This window comes from Apis cerana, linkage group LG4 (genome assembly GCF_029169275.1).
Source record: "Apis cerana isolate GH-2021 linkage group LG4, AcerK_1.0, whole genome shotgun sequence".
Taxonomy (NCBI): Eukaryota; Metazoa; Arthropoda; class Insecta; order Hymenoptera; family Apidae; genus Apis; species Apis cerana.
The window spans coordinates 8,135,260-8,151,559 of record NC_083855.1 but is presented as its reverse complement, the minus strand read 5'-3'; the positions used below and the strand labels follow the sequence as shown (position 1 = coordinate 8,151,559).

Here is a 16,300-nt window from a genome sequence, read left to right as displayed (position 1 = left end):
AAAAGGACGCGCCACGATTCTCGTGCCGATACTCGCGATATCTGCCTCTTTTAGAGTCTCGAATTTTCGCGAGACGTCGATGGAACTTGGAGAACGGAGTGTTGGATTTTGTATCCGATTTTATCGTGATTGTTTCAAGTTTCTTGTACATCTTCTTTGCGAATTTTCTCTTTCTCTCTCTCTCTCTCTCTCTCTCTTGGTTATTACGTTTAAAAGAACGTGACATTGTGTCGATACACGGAATATCATTATACAATTGTTCCCACGTTATAAATAGTATATTTATACGTGAACTTGACATTTGGCATCGATATTCGATATAAAAACATCGGGTAAAATAACTATTCAAGTGCGAACGGCTCTTGAAACGCGTAAGAAATTGGCGATAATAAAAATACTTAGTTTCGTTTAAACTATATGAAGGAAAAAAAAAAGAAAAAGGTACAAAAAATTGGAACATCTACATAAATAACAATTTTGGGAAAAAGTTGGAAAATATCCCCCAAATCACATATCAAACATTTTCCCGTTTTATTTTTTATAATTTCGAAAGCGTATACATTTAAATTGGATACATCGAACGAAAATATTTGAGATATATTCCTTTCGTTATGAAGATATTAGACAATTTTATGCATATTCGAATAGCAATAAATAATTTTTTCGTCCCTCGTAACGAAAATTCTTAATTCTCTTCATCAAACTCTGATCCTACCTATCTCCCGAAACGAATCTCTAGTAATGGAAGAAGTAATTTTGCCAAGCCTTGACAATTAGCAAAATCTAGATTTAATTAAGCACGCTTAAGTTTATGTCCCCTGCTCCTTTCAAACTTTCGTTACTTCGCCCTCGTTCTCGTGATCTTTCCTTATCCCCTCCCCTCCCCCTATATCTAAAATAGGCTCTCGAGTTTGCCTGATACACGCGGATTAAAATCCAATATTATAAAGTGGCGAGATGAAAAGAATCGGACGAGTTGGAATCACGTTTAAATGCAGTCGAACATCGCACATTTCGCATAAGATATTTGCATTCGATACGTTTCTGTCGGATAAGCGGTTAACTGCCTACAGCGCGTTACTCGTCTAGACTACTCTCTGGGATAGATACCGGTGTATACACCGGATCCGAGTGTATACAGATTTCTCGCTTCGATCGTTAATGTACATCATTCGGATAAGGATCAACATATCATAAATACAGCGGGGCAAAAGCGTAACTTATGGCTTATTAAACATGATTTACCACAAAGCGTGCACAATGTATATAAGATAAATAACGATCGAAGACGTCGTTGCCGCCACGAAAACAACGAAATCGCCGAAAACGAAAAGGGAGGGGAGTGGAAGAAAAAAGAAAGAAAGAAACAGGAGATGGAGAAATAGAGAAGTGGAAAGAGAAGATCGATTCCTCGATCTAGCTATTATTAGCCGTTCCGTACGGAACGAGATACCTCTCTAATTCGAAAAATCTATTTATCTCTCGTTACAAAGTTAATTAGAATAATTGATCGAGAGATATAAAGGAGGAGATTATTCATACGAGGTGTTAATTTAATACTAATTAGGATATAATTGACTTTTTAATAACAACGCTCCAGATTTCCCTTCGTTTAATTATCCATTACTTACCGACCGAGCAACCGTACACGCATATATATATATATATATATACATATCGAGAAAAAACTGGAAGCAAAGAATCGAGATATTCATCGCGCGTAATTAACAGCGATTCCCAAATCGACGATGGAAGGAAAAAAGCGAGTGGAAAGAGATCCGTTTGGGACACGTCTCGTGGAAAGGAGTTAAGGAGCGTGTCTCTCGAAGCGACACAATAACGAGCCGCGTTTCCTGGTCCGCAAAAGGCGTTCGAAGACGCTAATGCCAGCGCGAATACGGCAAAGGACGGGTGCGTAACAGGAGCGCATAAAACCAGCTCCACACACACGTACGCGCGTGTATAAACGTATACACGACTTGGAGCACGAGGAACACGCTTAGAGAGTGCATAGCCCCGCGTTGCGTGGGAACTGGAGCACTCTGCATACGAGAGAGATTGTTGGTTGGTGCAGCGCGGCGGCTCGCGGAGAGGCAGAGAGTCGAAAGACGACGAAGACAACGTAAGAAGAGAGGAGGATCTGGACGATGCCGGTGCAAGCACGAGGCGCACGAGATTCTCTCTATAAATCACGCGTCCGCGAGCAGTTTCTCTCCGTGAGCCAGGAGGTGGAACAATATCCTTTCCTAAGGTCTTTGCCTACCGTGCGCCTACCGTGCTTCCACTCGATCCTTCGCCTACGACCAACGTCCGATTAAATACGTAATGGAAGTAACAACGACCCAATCGAACCTTCCCGAACAATTATTCCTCCCGTGCTCTCTTTCGAGTAACGTTCCCTCCATTGTTTTCCCCGATTAAACAATAATTCCCTTTCCTTCGAAACCTCTTCTTCCCCCCAAAACCGTGTTTCGCGTGTTCCCGTACGCTCGAATTCCGCGCAGGCGCGATAAACACCCGCGTCCAGCCGTGCCAATCCCGGTGATCGATCGATCGAAGAGCGCGGTTCGATTAACAAAGAACTTGAGACCCGAAAGAGAGAGAGAGGGGTCTCGTTACAGAAGCGGTTACTCATCGGCGCCGCGGGTAAACGGTTTTAAGCGCCGTTCTCAACGGTTGCGCGCAAACACACGCGCACATGAACGGAGGCCGCTGCCGGTTTCGCCGATATATCCTGCCGCCCCCCTCCCCAAGGGTACCGTATTTTTACGCGGTACAGGCGCGCCATTATTAATGACCGCGGAAACCGCGTCAAAGATCTCACGAAGCGTGCGCGAGCGTGATCCGTCCGCGTGTGTACGATACGCATTTTTTCAAATGCGCCGCCATCGCCGCCGCCAAGTGATAAATGGCGGCTACTAAACCGGGGGAGCCGGAATGTTCTTGTCCCACAGGCGGAGAGAATCGGGCGAGAGATCCGTGGATCAGCTGGTAGACGCATCGTGATTTAACGCGGCTCGCATCTATATGACGTGCCATTGTGATTTAGGTGTTTAGATATTAACGCTTCCCTACGCTCGATACGCACGATGCGGCCGTTTCGTGCTCTCCCGGCTTCTGGGAATCAACTGCTTGTTTTTTTTTTGTTTTATTTTAAGGTGGAGAAGTGTATTCGACGATCGGTGGGAAGAAACACGTAGGTGTATTGGTGGCGATGGCTCGATGTTATTAATGGGAAGGCGATAATTTTCAACCGGCTTATGTTTATTAATATGGAAACAGCGCTCGACTACGATCGATATACGGGGATACATGGCGTTGATCGTTATCGATACGGGATGACTCTTCTTTCTTTCTCGCTGATTGACACGCGATGATATGGTGTACATTGTGCAAAGTATTACGTCCCTTCTGAATAATATCTTTATTCGAACGGAGAAACTTCCTCGGTAAAAATAATCATCATTTGTATTTCGAATAATATCCACGTCTCGACATTTCGATTATCCGTGATTAAGGTGATATATAGAAGGAAGAGTTGAACGAATGGAATTAGATCCTCGACTTCTTCAACGCGGCCACATCAGCCTCTAAGCTGTGAAGCTTCCGGGTCAATTCTCGAACTTGCTCGTTCAACCCGGCCACGCTTTGAGGCAGCGAGTCGGAGGAGCCGATCTTTCTGTCCACGCATTTGTTCAAAATCGCGTCATCTTGCTGCGCAGCTGGCTCGTGAGCCAGGCACTCCTCGATCAGAAGATCGGTTATGCCCCAATCCCTGATGAAACGTACGTGATTTCTTCCCAGATACCAAGTCATGGAAAAACGACATCTGTACGCCCACGGGTTGCCCGCGATCAAGATCGTTCCAAGTTTCTTCAGCTTCTTCAACGATTCCGGTTGTAGACAATGGGCGAGCTCGTTGTGGGCGATGTCCCAAACTTCCAACTCGGTCAACAGATCGTAAATTTGGGGATCTATTTCGGTGATCCGATTACGCCACGCGATCAACGCCTTCAGACTCCTCGACACGTCCCTGATCCAAGAGGCGTCGATGCTTCGAATCTTGTTATCAACCAAGCCCAATACTTTTAATTTCCCGAGACCACTGAAAGCGCCCGGCTCGATCGTTTCCACCCCGCATCCGGTTATGTTCAACTGTTCCAACGATTCGGAAAGTTTGGCGAACGAGCCGCTCTGAATCCTGCTCAGATTCGATTCGACGATATTCAATCCGACCGCGCCGAATGGCAATACCGATTCCTGTTTGACATATTTTTCTTTATTTTAATACTTGTTTGAAAGAAAAGGGGGCTTTGCTCGATATTCTGGAAAATTGAATGCTCGCGATATATCGCTCCAATTATTTAAATCGTATCGCACGATTGAGGGGAGTAATTATTCGCAGGGCAAATATTATCGCGTTTAATAGAGCCGTGATATTAACATGCGTGGTACAAGATTAAATTACACAATTTGGATTAAACGAAAATTTCGATTCAACAATCCGATTCAGACCGAAAAGAATGAAATTTTTCAAAGAGATTCGAGAAAATTAACTTGATCATCCTTACGAAATGGAACAAGAATCGTGGAAAGCGAACCAAATTTTATTTTTTTCCAATTTTTCCGAATTATCGGGCAAGAATGCAAGAAGAAGAATAGGAAAGTCGAGCAAGTTCTCTCTCTTACGCTTATCCCGTTCAACCCCTCGCACCGGTACCAATCATTCCTTCCGTTGAATCCGGGGCGGCAGACTGCCACGCAGGCTGCGAAACACGTAGCCAATATTATCGTCCCTCCCAGCGAGCCTCTCATGTTCGCGAAATTTCACCGACGACTATCCCCGGCACGCCTCGGGGATTCGCCTTTTATACCGATTCGAATCGAGAGAGGCACCGTGTATCGTGGCCTCGATTCGATTTAATGATATTCAATCCGAGCGCAGACGTTAATGTCACGGTCGCCGGCCGGGAAATATAAAAGCTGGGGAAATACGCAACATTTCGAAGACACACACACACTGTCGCGTAAACTAATAAAACGATAAAACGAGGAAAACAGAGCCTTCTTCGTTCCTTTGCTCTCTCTTTCTCTCTCTCGAGACAAACGATCGACTTATCGAGGAGGAGGACACGGCCGCGTCGATTATATTGGGGAGACTCACGCGAGCCACGTCTCTTTCAACGATTCAAAGGGGGAGAGGAACGTAACCGATCGAATAATTAGGATTCCTCTTCGGATTCCCGGTGTCACCTGTGTTAATGTTCTTGTTCTGGGACGGAACCGGTTCGATTCACGCGCCGGCCGCAATATCGATCGCGAGAGATCGCTTCCTTTTCGCGCCTTCTTAACTGGAATGGAGATTATTTTTGAAATTTTTGGGGAGTCGTCGAATTAATTGCTCTATTCCACGTTGTCCTTCGTACTCTTTAATTTAACTCAACTTATTAATTATTATTTCCTCACTTGTCGGAACAAGATGACAAAAAGCAAAGAAAATAAACTCGAGAAGAACTTCTCCATGTGTCGTTGAACTGGGGGAGTGGGGAGAAAGCACGGTGGTGGCGATGGAACAGGGCGCGCTCGGGAAACTTATAATTGGGGGAAAAATTCGGGAGCGGATAATCTCGTGTCGGGCATCGTTCGAATTCCCATCGGGCTATGAAATATCGAATACGAATTCCCGGTTCGTGATACCGCCTTGTACGTGTTTTACAGACATTAAGCCAGCTCGAGGGAGCGTGGTACGGGGCGCGTAATAATAAAGCGCGTTACTCGCCGATCCGCGGTGCTGTAATCGGTCAATATGTATATATAAAGGCCACCTGACGACCGCGTTTGTCATTGCGCCGGCTGACAAAAGTGTCGGCGCGCATTCTTATTGGGAGGAAAAGAGAGAGAGAGAGGGGCGATGGAAGACGACGATAAGAGGGGAAGCGACGAAGCCGTGCGTATCGTGGCATGTGCATCGCGATAGGATGCCGAAACGCGTAAGGCGTAAAGGTGCGTCAACGGTGCGTCGAGTTATCGACGATGAATCGAAGATTTCTGGCTTAGGCGGCCCAGGATTGAACGGTTATTATAGGAAAAGTTTGTTGCAAATTATAGGACAGGTGCGCGTACGTGAATTAAGGATCGTAAAACCGGGGAGATAATGGTGGAAATTTCTATCTTGTTGAAATTTATTAATATTATACGTTACGGGAAGCAAAAATTACAGAGATATCGAAACGAATTTGAATTTGTTTGATAGAAAGATTGTATAATATCGAATAATATTAAATAGAACGTTTTATATGCCCGAGACTCACGAAATTTTATTATTTCAACAGCAACGAAATTCTTCCATTTATTTTTTTTTTCTTTTTTAAATACCGCGATGCATCTTCAAGAGGTTTTTATAATTCCTCCACGGCATTTGTACCGGGAGGAATAGCTGAGATAATCCACCGAGGAGAGCATGTAAAATTTATTTATTTACTCGTTTATTTAGCGAAAGAACCTCTTCACCTGTACACGTGTATTCTAAATAAATGAAATCGCAGACAGCAGGTGTGTCTCGGAATACGAACTACGTACATACAACTATAAATTAACCATCCGCGAGCAACGAGTTGCGTGTATATAAAAATATACGCGCTCAAAATTTCTATTTCATTTCTGTCGCAGATGATAGAAAATCCCATCTTTCGCTTCGAAACCTCTGTAAACGTCCCCTCCTAAAAAAAAGGGGAAAAAGGAGGGGAAAAAGAAAAACGAAGAGGAAAAATTCACGACAACCAGGAAATAACGCGTCGACTCATTTCAAAGAATTTCTCTCCGATTTATTCTCACCGCTCCTTATCATCGATAAAGAAGTTTACGAAGAGACAATATAACTCCCTCTCACTCTTTTACTTGCTACACGCTACTTGATACACGCGTAGCCACAAGGAAATTCTTTCTTCGGTTGTGTGTATTTAAGTTTTTAACATGTGTACATACATTCGGAACACGGTGTACACGCGCGGAAGAGCGCACGAGAGGTCTGCATATATGCATAAGCGCGGTGCACGTGGTGCTGCGGCAAATCGTAATGCTGTAATAATGGATGCGGTACCAGCAACAGTTGTCCACCATGAGGCACGAGGGGACGGGATACGAGGATCGAGGGGAGGGAAAGAAAGGGTTGCGAATAAGCGGCGGGGAGAGGAGTTGGGTTTTGGGATCCCATTTTAAGAAACGAGATCGATTTGTTTTTCCCCTTTTTTTTAATTCGATTCGAAATCTAATGGAAACCTTTGCGCTCGATTTTGGACTTGCAACTTTTCTCACGACACGACGAATAGTTCGAGTTAAAGAATTGAAAATTGTAAAAATGTGGTGCTTTGTTTTGGTCGACGTGCGAACATGATTATATGATTATATTGATTTAACTTAAACTTTGAACAATCTGGGAACGGAAGGATTGTTAGATTATCCAAAGTTTCGAGTATCGAGTAACGAATTCGACAACGGCCAAGCAACAACGAATCCGCGAGCACACGCTTCGTCGATCGAACGTATCCTAAATTCCAATTTGAATAGCCGAGTCAAATATTGGATGATCAGTGCGTTGAATATTCCAACATTGTATATCACCGATAAAGAACGTTTATCCACGGTCTATTATTGGAGTAGCTTGTTTGTCAAACATCAGTTGTCGGTTATCCCAGGGAATTCCCTGCAGATAACCGAAGAAACAGCAACTGTGGATCGTGTTAGGAAATCACGACGCGGCGATGTGATATTCCGGAGAGAGAGAGAGAGAGAGAGAAGTAAAAAAATTGCGTAACGTGTTTGTAAGTCGATCTCTCTAGATTTTCCTGTGTGATTCATAAATATTATTCCTCTAAAGCAACGTCGTCTCGATACCTGGTGTCTTCTCTTCTAAAAATTATAAATTAGTAGTATTTTTTCTTCTTCTTTTATCATCGTAGTAATTTCTCGTCAATCTTTAATAAAAGAATGTTCAATTTTTTTATATAATCAAATGAGACGTACGTGCATAAATTTACGCGTAAATTTGTTTCGTCGATTTCGCAAAAATTTCTTTTCGAGAAAAAGGATTAAACAGCGCAGCTATCCTGTGACTGTGATATCGTAGAGGCCGATAACTGGGGAGAAATAATAATAATAGGTGGCCAGTATGTAGCGATGCATAAAATGATAAGGGTTGTAAATCAAATTACGAATTTGATTGCGAAACGTGTCGCGTGGATAAAATAAGTACATCAGTCGGTTTCGTGATTCGAAAGAGAGAACTCGCGTTTCTTTATTTTTCTTGTTTTTAAAATCTGACGGCATTAAAGAATCCATTAAGAACCGTAGCGAAAAAAGCCGGGCTCTTTTTCCCTTTTTATCCGAATATTATCTGTACCCAAGACCAAATAAACACTTGTATTTAAATTTACGATCGTATCAAAATTCGATACGATCCGTTCAGTTCCCTTATAACTTCATCGCGTGCCACGATGAAATAATATTAACGCGACATGCGAGCCGGGATGAACGTTTTGACTGATAGCGATTTTCGTTTCTTCGTATCTCTGATGCTCGCACGGAAGGCGAAGAAAAAGAAAAATTGTTCCCGGATAATTGCGTTATGGCGGGATAAAAAAAACGAAGGGATAACGATCGAAGCGAGCATCATGTCACGCATCGACGCGTTTCGTTTCGTAAATATTTGCCCCTGTAATTTTTAATTCCCTCTCTTTTATCCTTTTCGATTTGTTTCGTTTCGAAGCGAAGAGAGAGTATTTTTAGAAAAAAATAGAAACCAGAGAAAAAGATTAAATACCTCTTTCTTCCTTTCGACAATTTTATATATATATTCTGAATTAAATCGGCCCAAATTAGCGATTGCGCCACGAGAGACTCGATCGTCGCGCGATAATAATCGCATTTTTATTACGTCCGAAGCGAGTAATATTTAAATTTTAAGATACGATGAACAGATATAAATGAAACGAATGTGTCTGGAAATTAATTTGATCTCGAAATTATGGAATAGCGTTTCGACATTTTTTTACGGGTATACACCATAGGGGACGATGGAGATTCGTTCGAAAAATTGATCTCGAGCCAGTCACGATTGAAACACACATACACACGCGCGCGCGCGCGTGACGAAGGGGGATGCTATATTTCAATACGCAACTCAACTCATGAATGAACAGTTAGCTAAGGATATATGGACGCAATAAACCGTTCCGCGGCGCGGCAAAGTGCGAATCTGCTTTTAAGCCCGACAGAATACAATGTGGGAAGAACGGAGTGTTGCGAACGAGTTCCGTGCATTTGTGACGTGCGTGCCACCACTTTTAAAATTGGGTCGAAATGGGGTGGGTATCTTTCTCGTCCTAATTTTTCCTTCCTCAACAGGTATTTCGCGCGATCGACACGTACGATAAATGTAATAATAAATCGTCTATATTCACTGAAATATTCCATTTTCGATGTTGGAGAGTAAAATTTCGTTGAATCGTTAATGATAAAAATAGATAGTTTTTAAATTTAGTTTTTAAATTGTTAACGCAAGGATTACAGTGCAATATTCATCGCAAACAGGCGATAATTAGAATTAAATATTAAAGTAAATAAATATGAATTTACCTGTGTGGATATAATTGTTAAAATATGATAAAACATCGTGTACGCAAAATTTATATTTTTGAAGAAGATCGGAGAAAGAATATCGGGGGAAAGTTTTTTCTTTTTTCTTTTTTGCTTCGTCATTGTGATATCTTCGGGGAAAAAACTTGGTGGGACAAGGTCCAGGATAAAGATAGATCTTTAGCGTGGAGAATACTCGTTGCGGGGAAGATAAAACAGGGATAAGAATGGCGTAACTACTGGGTGGGACTAACGTCGTAAGCCGCATCTTTACGAGGTACCGAGATGGTTTGCAAATTATCAGCGCCAGTTTTAAATAGCTGGGAGATAAAGTCGCGTCTTTTCAACCAATTCGATAAAAGTGGAAACATTTCCTCCGAGAGGAAATGACTGAAAGATAAACTTTGTTTAATGATAAAATTAAAAAAAAGTAAACAAATAATGGAAAAATTAAACAAACAACTTTCCAATTACGCAATTACCCGACGAATTTCAATTTCTCACTGTGAATTTCTACCACGGTGCTCGAGCAACGAGCCACGAGCTTCTTGCCACGAGATCCCTCCATAATTCTAAGAAAACAAACGTCGACAAGAAACTGAAGTGACTCGGCGTATAACGTGTCAAAGGGTGTCCATCCCTTCTCACCGACTCGCTCACATCATTACAATATGAAGCGCTGCGTTAATTAAGCGCGCACAACCTCAAACTGCGCGAGAAAAGGAAAATTAATCGCAATTTCAAAAAGCAATAGAAAAAAAAATCCTATTCATCCCTACTTCTAAAATCGTCTACTCCTATCGCGAGACCGATAATCTCCTCCACCGTTTTAAAACATCCTCCCTCCCCCTCTCCCCATCCCTTCCCACGAAACGAATTATTCCCTCAATACCAGCGTTCGATATCCAGCATCACTCGAGCCAACGATATAAACGACGTCATCATCGGAGAAAAACGATACGATACGTTCAATGATGTAACCATCATCACCGACGCTTCTTCTCTCCCTTCCCTCCCTCCTCCCCACACCGCAATCCTCGAGGAATCGCGGGAGCGGATAAACAAGCCGAGTAACTCCCTCGGAACCATCCCCATAAAATACGTTTTATCTATCGTAAATCGATGGCGCGGCGTATTTCACCGGCGCGGCTGTTATACAATGCAGCTCAATTAATGCCAAACTGTTGGCCTGATTTATTTCTTAACTCGGGGAAGACGCCGCGGCCGCATCGCGATAATCGTCGATCCGTATACGGTTATACACAACCGGTGGTCGGTTGTGGTGAGGTGCGCTAGAGAGTGCATAGTGCGTGGGGAGAAGGGGAGGCTGGCCGTTCCAATCCTCCCAACGGTGTGCACAGATTACAAACAGCCGCATTAAAACACCACTACTCCTTATGCACTTACGTGCTTCTTAACTCTTCAGCACCCTCTCCACACCCCCTGACAACGAGCCACGTTCACGTTTAGAAACCTCTCGTCCCCCAAAGGGGGAAGATTCGCCGAGGAGATACACCATTCGGCCTGACGGCGAATAATAGTCGATTGTAGTGTCCGGCGGGACAGTTCGAGGAGATCGAGAACTGAACCGCGCTCCCTATATCCCTCTCCTCCTCCTCCTCTCCCTTCCACTTCTACTTTTGCATGGTAAAAGTTGTCACTGTGTGACCGATATACTGAACGGTTTTAGCCCGTAAGTCTCTCTCTCTCTCTCTTGTCTGTTTATTGTTTGCTGAACGTTACCTCCTCTGTAAATAGGGTAGTTGCGGGGAGGAAAGGTAGGGAAAGTTGGTTGCGCGAAAGAGAATCGTAAGAAGATCGAGAGACGTAATATCGTTCGTAATGATCGTGCGATTGTTCGATCAGTAAAGCTGGTGTTGCAGAGAGGAATAAAGGAGGGAAGATAAAAAATCAAATTTCCAATCTCGATCGAAATTTCTTCTCCTCGGCGCGAGATCCAGCAATTAACCAATTGGAGGCTTAATTTTCAAGCAGGAAAGAAGAGGGAAGGCCCGAGAGAAAAAGTTCCCTCGCGCGTAATTATTTGCTCGGTGGCCGCTTCAATTATCTTAATTAAATTACGCCCGGGCGCAAGACATTTTTCTGCGTCGCGGCTCACTCCATTCTTAGTAATTAAATCCTTACCCTTCCGCGAAACGGCCTTCGTACCTTCGTGTTCCATTCATCGCGACACGTCGCGCGCGCGCACACGAGGATCTATTCTTCTTTTCTTTTTTTCTCCTTTTTGCATTCCGTGTCGCGATGAATAAAAAAGTGGCGGTCGTAATTAAGTGGCGTCCGCGAAATTCGAACTTGGCCCAATCTCTTTCGAAACGAAGGGGGCGGAAATTCCCGTGCTCGGCCTGGCTCTCGGAAATCGATCAACGGAACGAAACGTTTCCGTGAAACCGAGGCCTCCTCTATTCTTAAACGGAATTTTTATACGAGTACGTGTTACGATAGCGACCGATAGAGCGTTTTGCATTGAAAACAGTTACAGGCCGACGAGACGTCATTGTTCCACTTATGCATCCCGTGCTCGACACGTTGGCAACGACACACGCGAGGTGAGGCGAGGTAAGGCGAGAATGCGAAAGCACTTGGCTTCTTGGAAAGCAGAGTAGGTAGAAGATAACCTGAGGGATAAGACGTGGCTGCTCGTATTTAACGCGAGCCTTTGATTATTCGAAGACAACGTGGAGGAATGGTGTATTGTTTGAATGTTTCTTTGTAAGTACCTTCTTCTTCTTAAGGTGTCGGGTGACATAATGTCGGGGAATATGTATTCAGGTATGCGCGACGATGAAAGGGGACAAAGGGGAAGGGTAAATTAATTCGAAATCAAATCTTTTTTTATCCAGAAAGAGAGAGAAGACGAAAGTTTGTAAAGATCGAAAATAGGATAGGGATTGGCTTGGTTACTGGAAGAAAGCGCAAACATTTGGTGGGGCGTAGTTAACCTTTCCGTTTTGCCAAATGTAACGACAACGTGCAATCAGCCTAACTGCGCCCAAGCCGTTTCCACGGGTTTCCACGGGCGATGCCAGTCACAGATGTAGTTACGGAACGACGTCTTTCACGGTGAATGCATAGACGCGTGTGATAATAACTCGCGTGATAATAACTCACAAGTGACAGCGTTACCTATCCGCCTAACAATCTCTCGCCCTGGCAGAAATTAATTTAATTTACCGCAAGAGTTACCGTCATAATATCCAAATCTGAAATATATTAACGTTCAGTTTGTCTACTCTGCTCTTAAGCAGAGTAATTATATCTTTAATTCATGCTTGAAAATGTGTGCGAAAACCAGATTTACCTTCGCGAATTTCTATTGACGAGATCTTGTGCGTGATTTATTTATATATCTTTTTGCTTTTCTTTTTTCTTTTTTTTTATCGGATTTATTCTTATAATTCGAAAGATTACCCGGGTCATGATTGCGACTGAAGAACGAATTTTAATTAACATCTTCTCGAGATGCGATCGGTTATTTATAATACGATGAGTCATTTTTTTTAATGGACAGAGTTTCGATTCTTGCCGCGATAACACGCTAAATAAAGAGTCGTACGTTTCCTCTTCCGCTTTACTCGATCATCGATCGGATCAAACGGTCGTATGACCATTTTCTTTTTCAAAGAAATCGTCCGATCGAACGGATTGCTTAATTCAATTTCGAAAAGGGATTATAAATCGAACTTTTGTATCGTTGAAAGTACGATTAAAATTCTGGAAAATAAAAATTCTTCAACGTAGAATTGATCTGTACGTTGAAAAAGGAGAAGAAAAAGAAGAAGAAGAAATGATTTTACGTAAATATTACTCGACGTAGAAATTGAATATACACGAAAATAAAAAAAAAAAGAAAAAGTAAAATATCGAATGAATATTAACTTCTATTTGAGTGTTGTGTGTTTATAGGAAAATGAATCGACTGTGTGACAGTAACGATTGATTGATCGACAGGAATCTATTATTTGAAGATTGACATTTTATTCGAAAAAAATTTTATAAATGATACACCGTTACAGGAAGCTGACAAATTTTTTATTTCACGGAAATACCAAACAACCACCGATCGAATACCTCTAAACGTACCATCAATTTATGCTTTCTAGAACCGGTCATAATTTACCCAATTTTGTAACGGATTCCAAAAAATTTCATCGACTCGTCCCCAAAGAAACGTCCCCGATTAGGAAACCGCAACAAATTCTGAAGCGATCGAAATTCGAAAATCGAAAATCGCGTTCGGAATTCGACTTATCCGCGCGATGTTTCCCGATATATTCCATAAGATACAAATGACAGGAGGGGAGGGAGGGATGGTACCATCGAACCGTAATTCGTATCGCTGATGCTACGAGACTACAAATACTTTGCACGATGGTGGTGGCATCGATACGATTGCTCGTTTAATCTCGATCGGGAATCTCCTCCTCTTCGTGTACTCTAAAAACACACTCTTACCTCGCGAAGGCGAGCTGCGTGGGAAATCGCGGCCGGCCGGTAATTTCTCTGCCCTGATTCTGCCGACGGTGCGGATTATCTACAGCATCCCGCTTCGAAATATATACCCCGCGAGGGTATATATCTCCTTTCCGTACGTGTGTATTCGTTGTTAAAAAAAAAAAGAAAAAAAAGGGGGGAAAAAAACGAAAGGGTATCGATACCCCGATATTTCGGTATTTTCAATTTTTAACGAAAAGTTTTTCTCGCCCGTTGTCGTTCTATTTATGCTAAAATTTAATACTTTCCGATCTTCCGATATTCGGATATATTTAGCTAGGGAAATTTTGCGATATCACCTATAGCAAATATCCAAAAGGATTAATAACAAATGTATCGAAACGTGTGAATACTATTAATATTTTGGGAGGGGATCGAGTTTTTTGACGTACGTACGAGACAAGTGACCTAGTGATCTAGTATTCTAATTTTTTCGTGAAATTTTCCAAACGAATCGATCACGAGATTCACGTAAAAGGGGAGCAAAAAATGGGGGAGCTGAAGATATTGCAAGATCAAGAACCGTGTATTTTCACAGCGTGGCCAAATTTTTCGCCAAAACGACTCGCGCCATCGTTCGTAGTAGTGATACGTTTAAAGCAACGACGCGTTTAGTTTATACGCGGTGTTTGACGTTTTTTGGCCGGTTCCATCTCGAACCACTTTTTTGAGAAAACTCGCCCCGGATGGAAGGTCACGATCTCGCCAGCCAGGGGATTGGTATCCCGCTGTTGCTGCACGCTCGAGAAGGTATCTCGTATCTACGTCCATCGCTAAACAGCCCGAGCGTGAAATCAGACCAGTGATCTCCGTCTCTCTCCTCCTTCGCCCTTTTCTTCGTCGTTTCTCTTTCACCTTGCTTTTCTTTCCTCTCTCTCTCTCTCTCTCTCCTTCTCTCCCGCCTCTCCTCCCGCTTTAATTTTCACTGGAAACCCAGAACGACCGGGCATTATCCGTGCCGAAGGAGATTCCAAACGCGATCCCGGGTCCAAAGTCGTATTTCAGGGACCAAATCTTCTTGACCGTTCCGTACATTCAAATGCCGGGAGACACCGAATTCCCTGCCTCTCTCAATTCCCTCTTACGAAACGAAACGTCGCGCTACGATACGAATCGTTTGATTTTGACGCGCATTAACCGAACACGGTTTCCCACGGTTACGTCGCTTTTGTGTACGAGAAAGAAAACCTTGACGCGAGATCAATGTTTACGTACGAACGCGCGATAATTGGTGGAGCGGAGATACACGGCTAAAGTCGATTGAAGTAAACTTGCAAACTTGTTTGTTTACATACGTTCGAGCGAGAAAAGACTCGCAAAACGTTTCGTCGAAATTCGATATTTCGTCCGATAATTGTAAATTTGACACCGTATTCTCGAGCGGAATAAATCAATTTCCCTCAAAACACCCATGCAACCAACCTTTAGAGATCTGTGGAAAAGCGTGGACTCGACGCGAAGGAAGGTTGAGGGCGTTGGCTCGGGACACGGCGACTCCGTTCCGCCTTAAGCAGGATTTATAAAAAGGGATCGCGTCTCCTCCGTAGCCGCGGCGTATGACGAGCGCCGTCACGTTTGCGGCAAACGACGCACATGGCGCAGCTGGAGTCTCTGCATAGAGGCTCTACGTGCCTTCTATCCCGGCATATGCGTTCTCCTCTCCTCCCCGTCCCCTTTCCTCGTCTTCCTTGCACCTCGACGCGAACGAAGCCACGTAATACCGTTCGGATCCTCGGCAACTGCCGAACGGGCAAATGGGACACGTTCGTGGACGCGTAGCCCGCAATTGTCGCGGTTGTAGCCCAGCCGTCCAACTGCGTTTGCACACTTGCGGCCGTATGCCCGTCACGTAGGCCAAGGACCGCCACGTACGCGCACGCGCGTGTGCGTGCCGCTACAGGATCCACGCTCGCTCGTGTTGCACACGTAGCGCGAAAGTATGTCCGAGGCCAGACACGGTCCGTGACACGAGCGGATCCCGAGGAATCGGGGAGATATCGGCGTGGCACATCCCCTCATCGATATACCCCTTTCAAAGGGTTCAGCCCGGATCAATCCTTCCGGAAATTTCGTCAGCCTCGAACGTACGCGAGATGGAAACGTATAACCGTCCCCTCTCGTCGTCTGCCGACCGATTTGCGTTTATTGCGTACGG

The 16,300-nt window shown here is 43.7% G+C and overlaps 1 protein-coding gene and 1 long non-coding RNA gene across 5 annotated transcripts in view; both read right to left on the bottom strand.

The window, feature by feature from the left end:
• LOC133666019 (uncharacterized) overlaps nucleotides 1–15,987 on the bottom strand; it is a 42,076-nt gene extending 26,089 nt beyond the window's left edge. For 2 of the 4 annotated variants that reach the window (XR_009829533.1, XR_009829532.1), the window contains exon 1: nucleotides 15,568–15,984. This is a non-coding gene — a long non-coding RNA (uncharacterized LOC133666019). Of the gene's footprint in view, nucleotides 1–15,567 lie in introns of all 4 variants that reach the window. The other 2 variants (XR_009829534.1, XR_009829531.1) reach the window with 2 other exon arrangements.
• LOC107999073 (reticulon-4 receptor) lies at nucleotides 3,246–4,917 on the bottom strand. Its single transcript, XM_017058732.3, has 2 exons — nucleotides 4,690–4,917; nucleotides 3,246–4,260 (listed from the first exon to the last, which is right to left on the bottom strand). The coding sequence occupies exons 1-2, from the start codon at nucleotides 4,813–4,815 to the stop codon at nucleotides 3,553–3,555; spliced, it is 834 nt and encodes a 277-aa protein (XP_016914221.1). The 5' UTR covers nucleotides 4,816–4,917; the 3' UTR covers nucleotides 3,246–3,552.
• Nucleotides 15,988–16,300: the final 313 nt, after the last annotated feature.

Excerpts from the sequence above, each read along its gene's own strand:
- LOC107999073 (XM_017058732.3), bottom strand. The coding sequence starts at position 4,815 with ATGAGAGGCTCGCTGGGAGGGACGATAATATTGGCTACGTGTTTCGCA. Across the intron at positions 4,261-4,689 it reads AGGGGTTGAACGGGATAAGC|GAATCGGTATTGCCATTCGG; the intron begins GTAAGAGAGAGA and ends TATGTCAAACAG.